Source organism: Motacilla alba, chromosome 19 (assembly GCF_015832195.1).
Source record: "Motacilla alba alba isolate MOTALB_02 chromosome 19, Motacilla_alba_V1.0_pri, whole genome shotgun sequence".
Taxonomy (NCBI): Eukaryota; Metazoa; Chordata; class Aves; order Passeriformes; family Motacillidae; genus Motacilla; species Motacilla alba.
The window spans coordinates 2,631,669-2,646,670 of NC_052034.1; the positions used below are offsets into that span (position 1 = coordinate 2,631,669).

Sequence of the window (15,002 nt, forward strand, 5' to 3'; positions counted from 1 at the left end):
GCAGGGAAAGACCCATGTATGAAGTCTAACAGTAACTATTCATAAAAAACTTGAGGCTAAAGTAAATACTATACAGGCTTCAGACTCCCCACAGTTACTTCTAGCTGCTTTGGAACATGCACTGGTTATTATTAAATACAGGACAGATACAGCAATTAAATTTTCTCTCACCTTCTTAGCATACAAAACAATCTTCTGGACTTGTCCTGTTTCAGCAAAACACTGGATGACCTTGTTTGGAACATTGGCTCTCAGATAGACACTAAGTGCTAGCGTAGGATCCACAGATTTCACAAGGTCTCCCAGCTCCTCCGAGCACTCCAGCTGCTCAGAAACAGAAATGCAGTCAGCCCACCCTGACAGTACCATGCTGAGATGCACTACCACCCTCTTCCTCATTTCTCTTCCTTTTGGACTTAAAAACATTAAGGCCCAGCTTGACAGCCTGAGCTGACTCTCCCAGCAGCGATCTCCTCGTGTTCCACAGGAGCCAAGCGACTTTTCAGAGCCATGACTGGGTGACACGCTCTATCAGCATGTTTCTCCCATTAATTACACAGCTGTAACCACAGCTCAAAGCACTTGCAGTCAGTATCCAAAGGACTGGTTTGGCAAAGCCCAGCAGCAGCTCAGAGCTTTCCACGCTCTGCACATCCTGCTGTGACTTTAAACGTAGAATGAGTGAGAATTTGATCAATTGTCTTGCAGTAGTTTGAGTCACAGTGACAGGCAGAGCAAGCACCTACTGCTCAGCTACTTGCTGTCACTGCTGAGCTCCCAGCTGAATTTTCTTGGGAAGGGGGAGGCTGTCAGGGAGTGCTGTTCCTTCCCCCCCATCGCTCTGAAGGTATCGACCCCAAACTTACCTTATCTTCTTTTAACCATTTTTCCAAGAGCTGCTTGCGGCCCTGCTGGAGCACTGGTCTGCAGAGCTCCAGTGACTCATACTTGTTCAGCTGCCCTTGGTCCAGCAGAATGCCAAAATACTGCAGGAGAGGGGAAGTCTGCCCTGGCTGAGCTGGAACACTCTGGAACCGGCGTATGGTGTCTGGAGTACGCAGGATTCCCTGCCAGAGAGAGAGAGAGATCCATTTTCTTTTCTGCTGCTGTGGCTTGGCAAGAGTTTCTCCAGAAAGCTGGAGGTAATGTCACTGTAGCTGTCACAAGCATTTCTATCTTTTGCCAGCCCAGAATGTCAGGAGAAATATGGCTGAACACCAGCTCAGGCAGTGAGATGCTTTGACAGAAAATGTGCTATAATAACCCATTCAATTTATTTCAGTAGCAATGCAGATTTAAGTTCAGAATTAGGACACGCTTGGCCTTGCAAGCAAGTTCCTCTCATATGAATTTAGTCTTAGCCTGGGTTTTTTTATCCTGTTTCCAGGTGCAGCCTCAGCTAGAGGTTGTCTTTCCACAGACACTTTTTTGCATCACTGGAGAAGCAAAGGTGAGTACCAGAAACGTTATGAACCATAGCCATTACTTCATTTACTCTCCCCTCCTCTGTGGGCTTTACAAACTCTAAGATCATCCATCTTGCAGTCAGCACCCAAAATACCTGTGAAGCACCAAACTACCTTGGGACAAGAGCAGCAACAAGACTGTGTCCTTGCCACTAGAAAAATTCACTGAGCTTTCCTGAAGCAAGAAGCTGAAGTCAGCAGAGCTCAGTGCTGCTCTGAACACTTTACCTTTGGGGCATTAGCTGCCACTTTTGCTGCCTCTGAATAGTTCCCTTGTGCAAAGAGTGCATTGAATTTCCTGGCAAAGAGCTCCTCGGCCCCGGCCAGGTTGTTGCGGACAGCCATCCGTAGAGCCAGGTCAGGATTCTGCAGCACGTTTGTGATGTAGGGAATGATGTTCTCCTCTTCCACACACACTGAGAGCACCTGGAGAAACCACCAGGGGAAACCTCCAGTTAGCCCAAATGTCAAAAGTGAGCCAAAGGCTAAGATAACTTCTGAGAGGAAAGTTAGGCTTTCATGGAAAGTTTTTCATCCCTTGACAATTCATACTTGTCATTTCATTAACCAGACTTCTGGTTAGAAAGAACCAATGTCATCCATTGCCTGCACCAAAGCAGGCAATTAACAGTTTAATTGAGGTATCTGCAGAGGTAGAAACACAGGGATACAATGGATCTTTCAGGGATACAGGGATCTTTCTAAAACCCCTACTCAGTGGCTTAAGTAATCAATCCTAGAGGATACCAGGAACAAGTCTGCTCTGTACTCCCCATGCTCAACAAGCAATCCACCCAAAATCAATCTGGGCTAAAGGCATGGCTGTACAGTATTAGTAACTTGTTCACAGAGTAGTTTAAGTATGGAGATAGAACAGCAAATTTATTTTGGGGCTCACAACACTGTCAGACTTCACATGTTCTGAGCAGAGTTCAAAGTTAACATTTCTGGAAACTTTTAGACATAGATATGAACCCTGCAGTGTATAATGAAAAGCCAGTGGGATCAGCTAAAGAAGTGGCTTCCAGGCCAAGCTTCCTTACCTGTCCCTTTCTGTTGACTCCAATAATTCCAGCTGTTGCTTCGTGCTGTGCAGTAACAAAAATGGTCTCTCCACTGATCCTGTTCATGTAGATACAGGTGCCAGTTTCCAGGTCATACAAGTGGATGTAGCCATACTTCGTTATGAGGAACACCACATCGTGCTTGTCACTGATCTGCAAAACAGAAATAGATTACTCAAATTTGGCACTGGATAAATGAGTTGGTGCTTTTGAGACTCAGCAAACAGCTGGGCCATTTCAGGACAGCCAGAAGTGCTGTTTTATTTTTACTTGAGTACTATCACAGCAAAATGACATTTGAAGAGCTTGAAAAGCAGTTAAAACATATGGATATTTCTTCTATAAATAAGAACATGCTGCTTTTGAATGCTGCTTGTCTCCACCTTTACCACTACTGAAGCAGGAGCAGCAGTCACACCAGTCACACCAGTTTAGGGCCAACCCCCAGGCCCACATTAACCAGCTGGCTCCCAGTGCCCTCCCTGCTCCTGTCACATCCACCAAGAGAAGCTGCAGAGCTGTTTGCAGCTGTCATACCTGCATAGCAACAGGAAAGTCACTTTGTGCTTCAGGAGGAAAGAAGACATCCACAGCTTTCTTTGGAAAGGGCTGATTCCCAGTGGGTGGTGTGCCAACCTCAATGATATGCAGCTGTGCAAGAGACAAGATTAATTCTTGCATCTAATTTCTTTAACAATAGATTCAACAATGAAATTACAGCAGTTCTCTTGCTGCTCAGCATTAATCCCAAGTTTATGCAAAGACAAACTAAGTTAATCTTCCTAAATATTTTCACTGGCTAAAGGTATGGCACCTGATGTTCATGTACCAGAGGTGAGGGAAACAGTTAAATAGGATCTTTAGTTGCCCCTAATTACTTGGAAGCTTCAGGATTCAGTTAGGTTACTTTAGATACACTCTTTTAAGTTGGTTCACATTCTACAGAGACAGTTCTGAAGATGTTTCTCTGAATCTAGCTCTGGTTTTACTCTGCCTAACTCACATAATTCCAGCATTTACACTGGATCACTATTTAGCCTTGCAGCACTATTGCTTCATTTTTTTTAAATTTTCATCCAGTAATTTGGAAATTAGTTGAGTCTGATACCAGGGATCAGCATCAAAGAAAGAATACCACAGCTTTTCCCTCAAGCTTAGCCTGTGAAGCCGAGAGTCACATGTTTCAAGCAGCTAATTGGGCTGGTCATGACATGCCACTTAACTTCTCCACTCACAGATTCTTGCTACACCAGGTAGTCCAAGCTCTGCATGCACCACATGTCATATCCAGACTGACACAGTCCTTCACTTTCTTCCTTAAATGCAACTTTTTGCATAAAACCACTTGTTCTCCTGGAAGCAGAGAACCAGGGTGAGTCACTAAAGATTACAGTATATTTAGAACCAAGCCTTACCTTACCCCCAGCTTGCCCTCTTACTGCGAAACAGAAGAGAGTGGATTCTTCAGCATTCCCTTCCATCTTGAACTGTGCAAAGCTGGCTGCATGTCCCTCGATGGGCTGGGACACTTTTCTGTCCACAGAGTACAGCTGCATTGCTCCCACCACACGGTTTTGCTACGCAAAAAAGAACAAGTGTCAGGACAAACAAGCACTGTGACAGTAATTTCATTTAATATTGGTCAATATGCTGCCATTTTAAGCTTCCTCTTACAACAGCATCACTTCAGACTCTTAACCTGGCACTAGTGTTTATATCATTACAAATCCAATTACAGTAATGTGAGATTTTCAGTTACATTAAGTTTGTTATTTGAAGATTGAGACAAGCATTTACATTTAATAAAACAAACAGATCAATCCTGTTCCCGTAAAAGGAGACAACACGACAAGCTCGGGGGTTTCCACACCTTCCTGGAGGCAAAGTACCTGTGCAGATATTCCAGTCAGCAAGAGCCATTTCTGCTTGGCATCAGTTCTGTAGTTGATGATCTGACAACCAGCAAGGCTGGAGTGGCGATCAAACATCTTCACGGGCTGGGACTCCCCCTCCATGCTCCAGTGGTAAACTGCATTATCCGTCACGAGGGCAACAGTGTTCAGAGAGATCCACTTCCAGAAGGTGACATCATCTGTCATGGTGTGAGCCTTCATCTTGCTCTTCATCTCAATGTTAAAGATCTGCAGCGTTTTCCCAGCTAGAAGACACAGCGTCGTTAGCCACGGCACGGAGCAGAAGAGCTGCGCTAGGACATCAAACCCTGGGGACTTCCTTCAAGAAAAAGCTGCTCTACACTGGCAGACCTTCAGGGATCAGCTTTCACTTGGAACCAGACCACACTCCTAGGGCTGATTTTACTGACTTGCCACTACTGAGCAATCAAACAGATGCGGAGAACGGGTTGGCAGGAGACAAAAGCTTCAGCCACACAAATGGGTTGGAGGATACTTCACATACATCAAAACCAGGTTACAATCATGCTGAGGCTCTTTGGAGCTCTGAGGGAAGCTGTGTCAGTGGCACTGAAAGCTACGTCCACATCTGTTTTAAGTATTAAAGGGGCACGACATGGAACAGTCAGGTTGGCAGAGGGCTTTTGTAATTCAGGCTCATTAACCAAAACCTTGGGGTTGCACTAATGGGATACACAGCTACTGACTGCAAACCAGACTGACAGGAACTGTGCAGGGGAAGGAATCTAGGGACCAACACAAGCTCTAGAAGGCAAGAGGAAAAATTCTCCAAATCACATAGAATGGTGCATACAAACATCCTGAACAGCCACCTGCAGTCATATCTACCAGTTTTTATAACACAGTGGCCTAAGAAATTGTTTCTTCCTGTTGAGAAGATAAGAAAGGTTCTGACCAGTCCTACCACTTATAGGAGAGAATTATTTAAGCACACATAAGTGTAGCCCAGGAGGAATAGAAAAGATCCCATGAAACTGGATGCAGGCCAGAATATCTGCTACAGTTACTAACTGTAGCCCAGCTTGAGGAAGTCACAGTGCCACAGAGGCAAGTCTGCACTCACCAAGGACTGATTTAGCTCAAAGCCATTAGCTCAGCAACTGATGCAAGATGCTGAGTGAGGAGTTTCTCCAGAACTTGGAGAAATCTCTCTACTACAGAGTTACTCAGGCTACAGGCAGCAGTTTGTTTCCATATCTAGTGCAGCTGGAGCTTTAGGGTCAAGGGAGAGGACATTCAGGTAACACATTCCTACATGCTAGGCAAGGTACATTACAAGGCAAAATCTAGACTTGAGTCAAAAGGGCCAGTCCTGTTCATAAAAAGCTCAGTATCAAGATCCCAGTGATTTAAGTACATTTTGGGCTCTTGAGTGGATTAATTTTGGCAATCTTAGGGTCTCCCTTGTTTGGGAGGGCATGAAAAACCTCTGAGTTTTTGGCCTTCAGTTGCTTAAATACTACTGTTCAGCCATGTGCACCATCAATCTGAGCCATTTTATTCTGCTTTTTCTTGTCATAAGACACAACAGGTACTAGGTACAGTCAATTGAAGTAACTCACCATCTGCACACACAAGAAAGCATTAAAGTTGTGACAAAACAGTAGCACAGTATTAAAGTCAAAGTTAGGTAACATTGGATACATACAAATCTTTCCATTAGCAATACATGCACTTCTAGAATGACTGCACTTAAGGCTTTTTGGGCCCCTGAGGGGAAGAGATGGACATTTCTGGAGACTCCAGAGGAATGCTTGTTCTCTGTAACATCAGAGATACCAAGCTGGCTGACCTTGTACTTCCTTCACCACACAAGTCTTCCCTGCATAGTTTTACTCCTCTTATCACTGGCTGATATAATAAATATGCACTGGTCTCTTTCAGCAAGGCCAAACTAAGGCCTTCAGGAATATTTGTCCCCCCTTCCCAGCCTTAGTTTTCCTGTCTCTAAGGAGAGGTTTAGTTGATCTAAGAGTTACACTCTTAGATCAGGTCTCACTTCCCTCTAACATGATTCCTTAAAGCCCACACTTGGCTTCCAGCTCTCCCTGCTCAGAAGCTGCAAGCATTTGGACTGAAGGAAAAAACTCATCCTAATGATCAGCAAAATGGCAGGAAGCCTCAGCTGAAGCTCCCTGCCCTGCTGCCTCCAGGAGAACTGAAAATGCATTCAACTTAAGCTCCCATTAAGCTGGGGAAAATTGCTGCAGGATCCTCCCACATAAATTACCTGGGAGACCTCAGTCCCTCATAAACTAGTTCTACAGAAAGCTCTCCATCCACTTCAAGCAGCCCTTTATCAGGACTTCATACCTTTCAGTGCAATGACTTTACTGGCAGGGTTCATGATAGCACTGTCAGCTGAAATTGGTCTCCGGATTGGGTTGCTGGGGTCATTCATGTCAATGATCACCACTTGAGCCTGCTCTCCTACTTTCTCTCTGATGCAGATGAATTTGTCAGACTCCATCGTCAGAGTGCTGAACCCAATGTTTGCTGGGTTGATGCCCAGATTTTGGAGCTGGAAGAGAAGAAAAAGGTTTAACATTAAGTTATTGCCTTGGTATAGCCACAAGCAGCTTTCTTTTGTGAATGTCACAGGAAATAGCAGACTTTGCCTTTTTTTTGGTGACAAAACAGCAATGCTACCCCAAACCTGCACAACACACAGTGTTGCACAATTTCAACTGAGCCCAGCAGGCTTCCTGGAGAGGCATTCAAGCACTTGGTATCTTGTCTTCAAGGTCCATTTACAACTTAACCATTAAGAACTCACTCTTTGAGCCCACTCACATGGCTTAAAGCACACTGAACTCACCACACCGGACCTGCAGCTTCAGCCCTCACTCTCGCCAGCTTTCCTCCCTGAACTCATCCACTGGCTTTGACAGCTATCACTATTTCAAGCTTACCATCACACGTGAGGTGTCTGAGCTTTATCTTTATCCCTGTGCAGCTAAAAAAAGCTGCCTGTCTAGCAATTAGCCCAGGCCTGTCTCGCAGCAGGAGGCAGAGCTGGGCACTACTGAAATCACCAATGGCCCTGCTTAACACAGAAGTTATCAATAAACCACTTCCGTCTCTGAGCCACAGCCTGCTCCCCCAAGCCCTTCCATACCCACATTTCTTGTACAGCTCGCAACAAAACTCTTTTGTTAACAGTACCTTTGCAAAGTGCATGAGGAGGATGTCAGTAGGGAAACAAAGTTCATTGCATTTTGAACAGCAAAAATGCAGTCATGGCCTATCACACAGATATCCAGCTTGCCCACATCTTAAGAACTCCAATTTTCTTCCATTAGAAAAACTATCAGCTCTAATATTCTGATATTTTTCTTTCTGGAAGACCTTCAAGCCCAAGATGTCCCAAGAAGGGCGAGACCTTCAAAGCCATTTTAGGCTGATTGTGCTGGTTTGGAGCACTGAGCTCTTATCAGCTGTGCTCTGAACCAGCTCCAAGGAGGCCATGCCCCAGCTGCTCTGCTCCTGCCTGTTTGCAGCTCCTGATAAAGAGGGTTTTACTCCACTTCCCCTTTGCCCAGGCTCTGCAACAGCACGTGAGGAACAAGTAACATCTGAGCCACGGCACAGCAAGTTAACAGAGCAAGCTTCACAGAAGTCACTTGGATGGATGATCTAGATTATGCAGAGAATATTTGGACAATAAAGCCAGGAAACTTTCAGGTGACAGCATTTGACAGCTATTTAAAAATTAAAAAATCAAACCCTAACTCCTTGACAGGTCAGAACTCTTTTAGTCAGATTTAAGCATGTGTTTGAGGTCCAGCATCCCAGAACCTGACCACACGTTCTCCAGCCACTTAGAAGATTTTAGATTCAAGCTCAAAAGTCCCTTTCACACTTTGAGCAGTGTCCTCTAGACCTGTACATAAGCTAGGGTAATGCACAATCCAATCACACCCCTGCAGGGAGGGGAGGTTTGAAGATGTGGGAGTTTGATCTGGTAGAGCTGGAGTGACTTATTGGGATGTGGCATTTCCTTTTGCTAGGGCTGCAGGCTTAACAAGTGCCAAATCATTTCTCAGGCATTAAATTTCCTCGTTAATTTGGTAGAGGGGGGCGGCTGCAGAGAGCCAAGCACTCAGCCAGGCAATAACTCACAGCACTACACTCAAAGGGTGTCAACAGAACAAATCAGAGCAGCAAGTCCAAGCAGATGGCAGGACCTCTTAGGGAGGTCTAGACAAAACCACCACAGCAAAGGTGCTTGGATATTGCAAGGCAGATTTACCTTAATCTCCAGCAAACTGCCATCTGCTAGTGCCAGGTCTGAGGCACTGACCCAGGTGGGAGATGGGAGACTTTTAAAATTTCTGTTATCAAAGGTGAGGTATTCCTTTGCAAAGATTTAGAAGATTGGCACAGGAGCTCTGAAGAAAGCCTGGAGATGTTTTCTGATGAAGGTGCAACCATCTGCAAGGTCTCTAAGTACACAAACTGCTTCTGCCAACATTTCATCTTTCATCTCAACAAACCAAGTGTATGACCCACATCTGCTTCAAGGCTCAGGAAGCTGACTGACGGAGACAATCTCTGTGTTTGGTTACACAAGAGTGTCACCAGCCAGGAGTGGCACTTCCTTGCCCAGCTGGTAAAGCCAACAGTGAATTTCTTGGCTGCACAGAACTCCTGAGCAGAGATCATTCCCTGGATTATAGGTTGTTTTCCTGCCCAAATAGGCTGAAGTTCAGGTGAGTAAGGCAGGCATGTTTATAAAGCTAAGCAAAGCAAACAGAGATGAAGATTACTGTTAGGAAACACGACAGCAAATATTTCTTTGAAGGCTTTTATTCTGAAAATTTCAATACTATTTCATGTACAAACTCGGGAGTTGAACTTCAACTGAGGAGTACAGGGGCTTATGGCAGATTTTCTTCCTCTTTTCTTTATTACAAAGGGAGAGACCCTCAAGTATTTTATGTTGTATCAGGTCCATTACATTTCACTGATTCATAAACAAAACAAAACAAAAAAAAGGAATTTAAGACATTGCTATATTTTACTACAAAACCCACTTCCTTGGCTTTTAAGCAGATATGAAAGCAGAACTTGCTAACTGTCCTTGGGCAACTGATTTACAGTTGGAGTTCTTTTACACCACCATTTGTTGGAAAGATCAGTGACACCAGACTCCTGTTAGGAATAAAGTGTTCTGTGAAATAGCTGCTCCAGTAGAGTGGAACCATGAGACAGATTGTCAGGGACAGCAGCAACCCTTGTGTTCAGCAGAGATGTTGCCCCAAAGGACTCATCTCACCCAAGATCAGATACTTCAGTCACTTGCAGGCTCTGCTGAACCATGGAATTCTGTGATGGCATTTATCTGAGCAGCCCTGAGATGTGAGTCATTGTAACGTTGTAAGGCAACGTCTGATTACCAGAATTATTTTTTCACTGGAAGATAATTCAAGTGCATTCTTGGTAACTTAGCCAGAGAAGTTGTCACATGTATGGGACATCAAACTGAATGGTAAAACTGCTGACAGGAGTCTCTTTGTTGACCCCTTCCTGTAATGTTCCCTTTCTTGTGACAGTCTGCTTAGCTGTCAGATAATTTCTCCTTGCCTACGAGGAAGGGCACGGAAATGCTGAGCACACATTTCACCTCAGCTCTCACACTCAACAGGATATAACCACTGCTCTCGTGGCCACAAGCAGCTGCTCAGCCCCTGCCCAGAGACTCCTTATCTGCATGCTGCTAGAAATCACAAAGCTGGAAAATGCCACTAAACTGCAAAATACCCATTTTCTTTGAGAAGCACTTTAGTGTGCAATGAATCATATTAGCTCTATCCCAGGCCACGCTTTCCTAGGCTGTGACTGACCAAGGCAGACACTTGAGCTGCTCTTTTAATTCCACATGTGAAAATTCAGCAAAGCAAACCTAAGCCACACAAAACCATTTGTGTTTGTGATGCTTTCTTGGCTACTCCCTGCAGTTCTGAGATTCCCACAGCCAGTCAATGGCAAAATACCTCATATTTACCAGTGCAAGGTAAGAGTTACAGCTTGGGACAGCCTAGGAAGTCGTGTTTTCAACAGATAAGGGACCTCTCTAACATTCAAGAGCTCTCCTATTTCTATATCCTTCCTATCTTCTGCCTCCCCCTCAGCAGGCCGAGGCCCAGCCACTCTCAGCAGCCAGGGCCGTGCTGTGGGACTGCCTCAGTTCCACCAGCGAGGCTGGACCCACTGGAACTGGAGTTGAGCACCACTGAATCCCACTCCTTCTCTTCGGCTGGGGCTCCAGCCCCAGCAGAAACACTAAATCAGCACGGCCACCAAGGCAGCAGGGCCCTGCACCTCAGTGCCTGCTGAGGGACATGCCCAGAACAGCTCATAAACTGCTTAACTAATTGCTCCTATCCAATTAGCTGAGACACACACACAATCTCTCTCACTTCAATTCTCTGTTAGGTGTTTTCCCTCTGTAGGAATATTCTAAAATCACTGCCTCTAGGAATTTGGATCCGCTAAGAATCAAACAGCAAGAATCCCACCAAAACAGCATTAGGTACATCAGTCCTCTAATTCTGACTTGTATTATCAACAGAGGATGTAACTGCTTCCAACTAATGCTGTTACAGCAGATTTAGTGGTTTAGGCTGCATTAAACTCACTGTCAGCACAATGCATGGAACAATTTTGCTGTTTGTCATATTTAGAGCAAAGTATTGAATTTATATATTTTGTTCCATGATGCCTTGGCTGTCCTGTTTTATTCTCTGGCACAGCTGTGATTCCAAGAGCCATGCGAGCAGCACCACACCAGCACAGCCAGCTGCCATTCAGGTTTGCCCCATCAATGAACAATAGATACAAACCCCCTTTTCCTAGTGTTAAAAAGCAGTTCTGTCTTGGTATCAAGTGCACAGCCTGAGCTGGCAGTTTTCTCTGCCTTGTCTTACAAAAATATTTAGATTCAGGAGAGTATTTATTAATGCCTTAACTCAGTACAGCAGCAGGCCCGGTCCAAGTTCAATATTTATATATTTCAGGGTAGTGTGGTTAAATTAAGTGGCAATCACAGTTCACCACCTGCTAATTAGTCTGGTTCCTTCTCACTCATCAAGAACTTGTCATCTTAGAAAAGCTCCACTGACCCACCACAGTAAGCAGCTGTTTTATTTTCACCCTCACACACACAGAGGCACATTTCAGGAATCCCTGAAGCCTGGATAGGAGCAACCAGATTTGCAATCATCCCACACACTGAACTCTGATCTCCCACTACATACACAGTGGATTGTTTCCTCATAGCCACTTTGGGGAAAGAAAATAAATTTTTAAAAGGGCAGCAGCTATATCAAGTTTTATAACATGAGTTTTGATAGCACAGGAATCAGGTTCCTCCTTGAAAATTCCCAAGGGAAGTTTCCTTGGGAAACACACGCAGCCTGTTGTTGATGTTCCTTGGTGGCAAGGCAGGGGTGTACAACAGACACCACACAGATAACAGCCTGCACACCTGGGGCTGCTGAGATTGCAGAGCTTGTGACTCTGACAAACAAACCCTGGAACCTGACTATACTTTTTGGTTTTACACTCCCCAGAAAGTTCCCTCCTCCCCAGTAAGTTAACTACTTGTCCAAAGTCCACCTTTAGCTCCAATTTGGGGTACAAAGCACTGTGCCCCCACACACATTGATGAGATGAGGCATTTAGGAGCAAGGTTTCTGGAGCTTTCACCTTTTCATTCCCAAATCACACGGCCAAGCTGCCAACAGCAACAGCTAATGGACTGGCTGGAAGCTGAACGCCAGGACAAGCTTTGTACTTGACCATTTTTTAACCTCTTATAATGAATCTGTGGAGAACTAGGATCACACTGTGTTTATTGATTGATTTCAATAATAGCCCGCAAGAACTTTCTCATTCAAACCCATCACCTGCTTTTTATGGCTAAGGCTCCAGCTGGGTACCTCATCTTCCATTAAGAATCACTACAAACTTGCAGGTGTTGCACAACACCTGTACAACAAGTTTCCTAGACAATGTGGGTCAGGCACAGTTCAAGAAATTGTATTATTGAATCCACGAGGAGCATGGATAGCAAAAACATTGCAATATCAGTGTTTCTGCTCCCAAAATTTACGTCAGGAACTTCAGCAGAAAAGCAACTCCTAGAATCCAAATTCCTCCGTATTGTTTTTCAATGAAATGAAAGGAGGAAGTTCAAAGGCAAGAGCCATGTGCACCCAGGCTCAGAGGGGTGCACACCCATCCGAGAAAGGATCAGCTCCTGTGTGCAGCTGTAAAAGATACTGGTTCAGCCAGTGCTCCACACTGAGTAGGTACAGGCAGAGAAAAATGCAAATCCAACCCCAAATAAACAGATAATCAGTCTGGAGGCAGAACAGTCCTGTTCCACCGTGGTGCTGGCCTGAAAGCTCCCAGCACTTCTGGCGTGAAGCAGATGAGTTTCATTATGTAACAGTGCTCATGTCATTAGAGACCTGGCAGTGGGTCACATGCAAGGTTTGGGGCTTAAATAATGCACAAAGGTGCACTGCCACAGTGCTTGATTGAGAGCTGGGCTGCCCAGAGGGATGGCTTTCACCTGAGTGCACACAGCCTCCTCAGGACCTGGCTCTGGGCTTTGCCACCACCAGGACAAGGCACTGGCTGGGAGGTGAAGCTCTGAGATTCTCCTGTCAGTGCTCCCTACAGGGACACCTAAACCATGAATTCTGGCCTGCCTTTAAACTGATATTGGAGTAAAACCATTCAGTGCTCAGCTACACACCTAAAGAAGCACCAAAGCAGCGTTTACTTAGACACTGTGAAGAGCTGTAACCTTCAACTAAGTATTCTGCAGTGGTTCCTTTAACAAGGTGCCTAGAAACGAACTGCTTTCCATTTGAGTTAGGGAAAAAAAGCACTGTAAATCATGCAAATCCATCACTGTATGAGTGCCCACCACAGCCCCAGTTAGCTGAACACAAACCAAACACAGACACTGGCATCAGAGGGGAGCAGGCTGCCGGGAGACTTTGGCCAGGTGTGCCAACGCAGCTTTTATTAGACAAACTCTCCTCGAAAAACACTCCTCCAGCAGTGAAACCCAGCTTGGTAACACCGCGGCTCGCAGCCCTTCGCCCTTCAGCCCTGTCAGATAGGAAGCGCCCATTGCACAACTGGATCGGCGCTCGCAGAGCCCTCCCTGCGCTGCAGCTTCACCCACGGACAGGGAGGCACCGAGGCTCCGCCAGGGAACCCCGCACTCCCGCACCGCCCGGGACGGGCCGCCAGCGCCTCCGGGAAGTCACCTTAGAGAAATTCAATGCCATCACTCGGAAATAAACCATTAGCGTGTGGTGCTGGTGCAACGAGAGCCAGAGCCGGGGTTGGGGAGAGGCCAGCGGACAGCGAAGCTGGCACCTGGGCACCTGCACTGCCACAGCTGCACTGCAGGGAGCCGCAGCAGCTCCCGCACTTGGCTGCGATACGTGCTTCTCCTTCCAGAAAATGACATTCCAGGCGGGAACACCGGCACAAGGGTCTAACCTGTCCTTACAGCTACAGAGCCTTTAACACCATTCAAATTAATAACATCAAGCGGCACACGGACACAGCTCGGCCACCTGCCCAGCTCACCCCCCCACCCCGTGCCGAGCCGTGCCGGGCCGGGATTTCCCCCTGGCGCTGCTCCGGGAAGCGCAGAGGAGCCACCCGCGCCCGGCCCGCACCGCCCGGCCCGCCCGGGCACCGCGCCAGCCTCGCCCACCCCGCCGGGGCACGGCCCGCGGGGCACCGGCAAGGGCGGGATGCCCGGCCCGGCGCCTCCCGGGAGGCGCCCTTCGGGCAGCGCTCCCCGAGCCGGACGGCGGCAGGGCGAACACCCCGCCGAGCGCGCCCGGCCCTCACGGAGGCACCGCGGGCAGGCCCGGCGCGGCTCCCCCGGCACCGTCCCCGGGCGGCTCCCCCGGCGGAGCGAGGCAGCGGCCCGCCCGCCCCCGCGCCCACCTGGAGGTGCTCCTGGAAGCGGATGGGCAGGATCTGGGCCATGGCGGCGGCGGGGCGCTCCGGGCCGGGCCGGGCTCAGCGGTGCGGGCGGAGCGGGGCCGCGATGGCGGAGCGGGGCCGTGCGGAAGCTGCCCCCGCCGGCGGAAGGATACCGCCGCGGAAGGATACCCGCACCTGCCGCCGGGCGGCCGGCCGCGCGGAGGGATCCCGGCGAGCGGCGCCAATGGCAGCGGCGGCTGTGATGCGCCGCCGGAAGGGACTATTTGGGGACGCATCACTCCCTCCCTCCCTTTCCCCGGCCTTTTTTTTTTTTGCCACATCATGCGACCGAGGGGCCGCGGCGTCACTTCCGGCCCGCGCGCGCGCGGTCACGTGGGGCGGGGCGGCGCGGCCGGGCAAGGTGACACCGGGGGACACCGGGGGACACCGGGGGACACCGCGGGGAGCCCCTGGACCAACTCCCCCCGGGGTGTTCCTGTCACCGGGGTGCGATGGACACCCCTGCCCCCGCCGCGGGGTGATCCTGGCACCGGCATGGAGGGATGTCCCCT

The 15,002-nt window shown here is 47.8% G+C and overlaps 1 protein-coding gene across 7 annotated transcripts in view; it reads right to left on the reverse strand.

Annotated features, from left to right (window-relative positions):
- The window catches only part of CLTC (clathrin heavy chain), a 29,804-nt gene extending 15,115 nt beyond the window's left edge, over positions 1-14,689 (reverse strand). For 2 of the 7 annotated variants that reach the window (XM_038158454.1, XM_038158456.1), the window contains exons 1-10: positions 14,452-14,687; positions 6,778-6,985; positions 6,027-6,029; positions 4,420-4,688; positions 3,946-4,107; positions 3,068-3,181; positions 2,510-2,683; positions 1,695-1,892; positions 867-1,067; positions 172-324 (exon numbers count right to left, since the gene is read on the reverse strand). In XM_038158454.1, coding sequence (XP_038014382.1) covers positions 172-324; positions 867-1,067; positions 1,695-1,892; positions 2,510-2,683; positions 3,068-3,181; positions 3,946-4,107; positions 4,420-4,688; positions 6,027-6,029; positions 6,778-6,985; positions 14,452-14,493 — 1,524 coding nt within the window. In that variant the 5' untranslated portion in view covers positions 14,494-14,687. Of the gene's footprint in view, positions 1-171; positions 325-866; positions 1,068-1,694; positions 1,893-2,509; positions 2,684-3,067; positions 3,182-3,945; positions 4,108-4,419; positions 4,689-6,026; positions 6,030-6,777; positions 6,986-14,451 lie in introns of all 7 variants that reach the window. The other 5 variants (XM_038158452.1, XM_038158457.1, XM_038158453.1 and 2 more) reach the window with 5 other exon arrangements.
- Between the last annotated feature and the right edge of the window lie 313 nt (positions 14,690-15,002).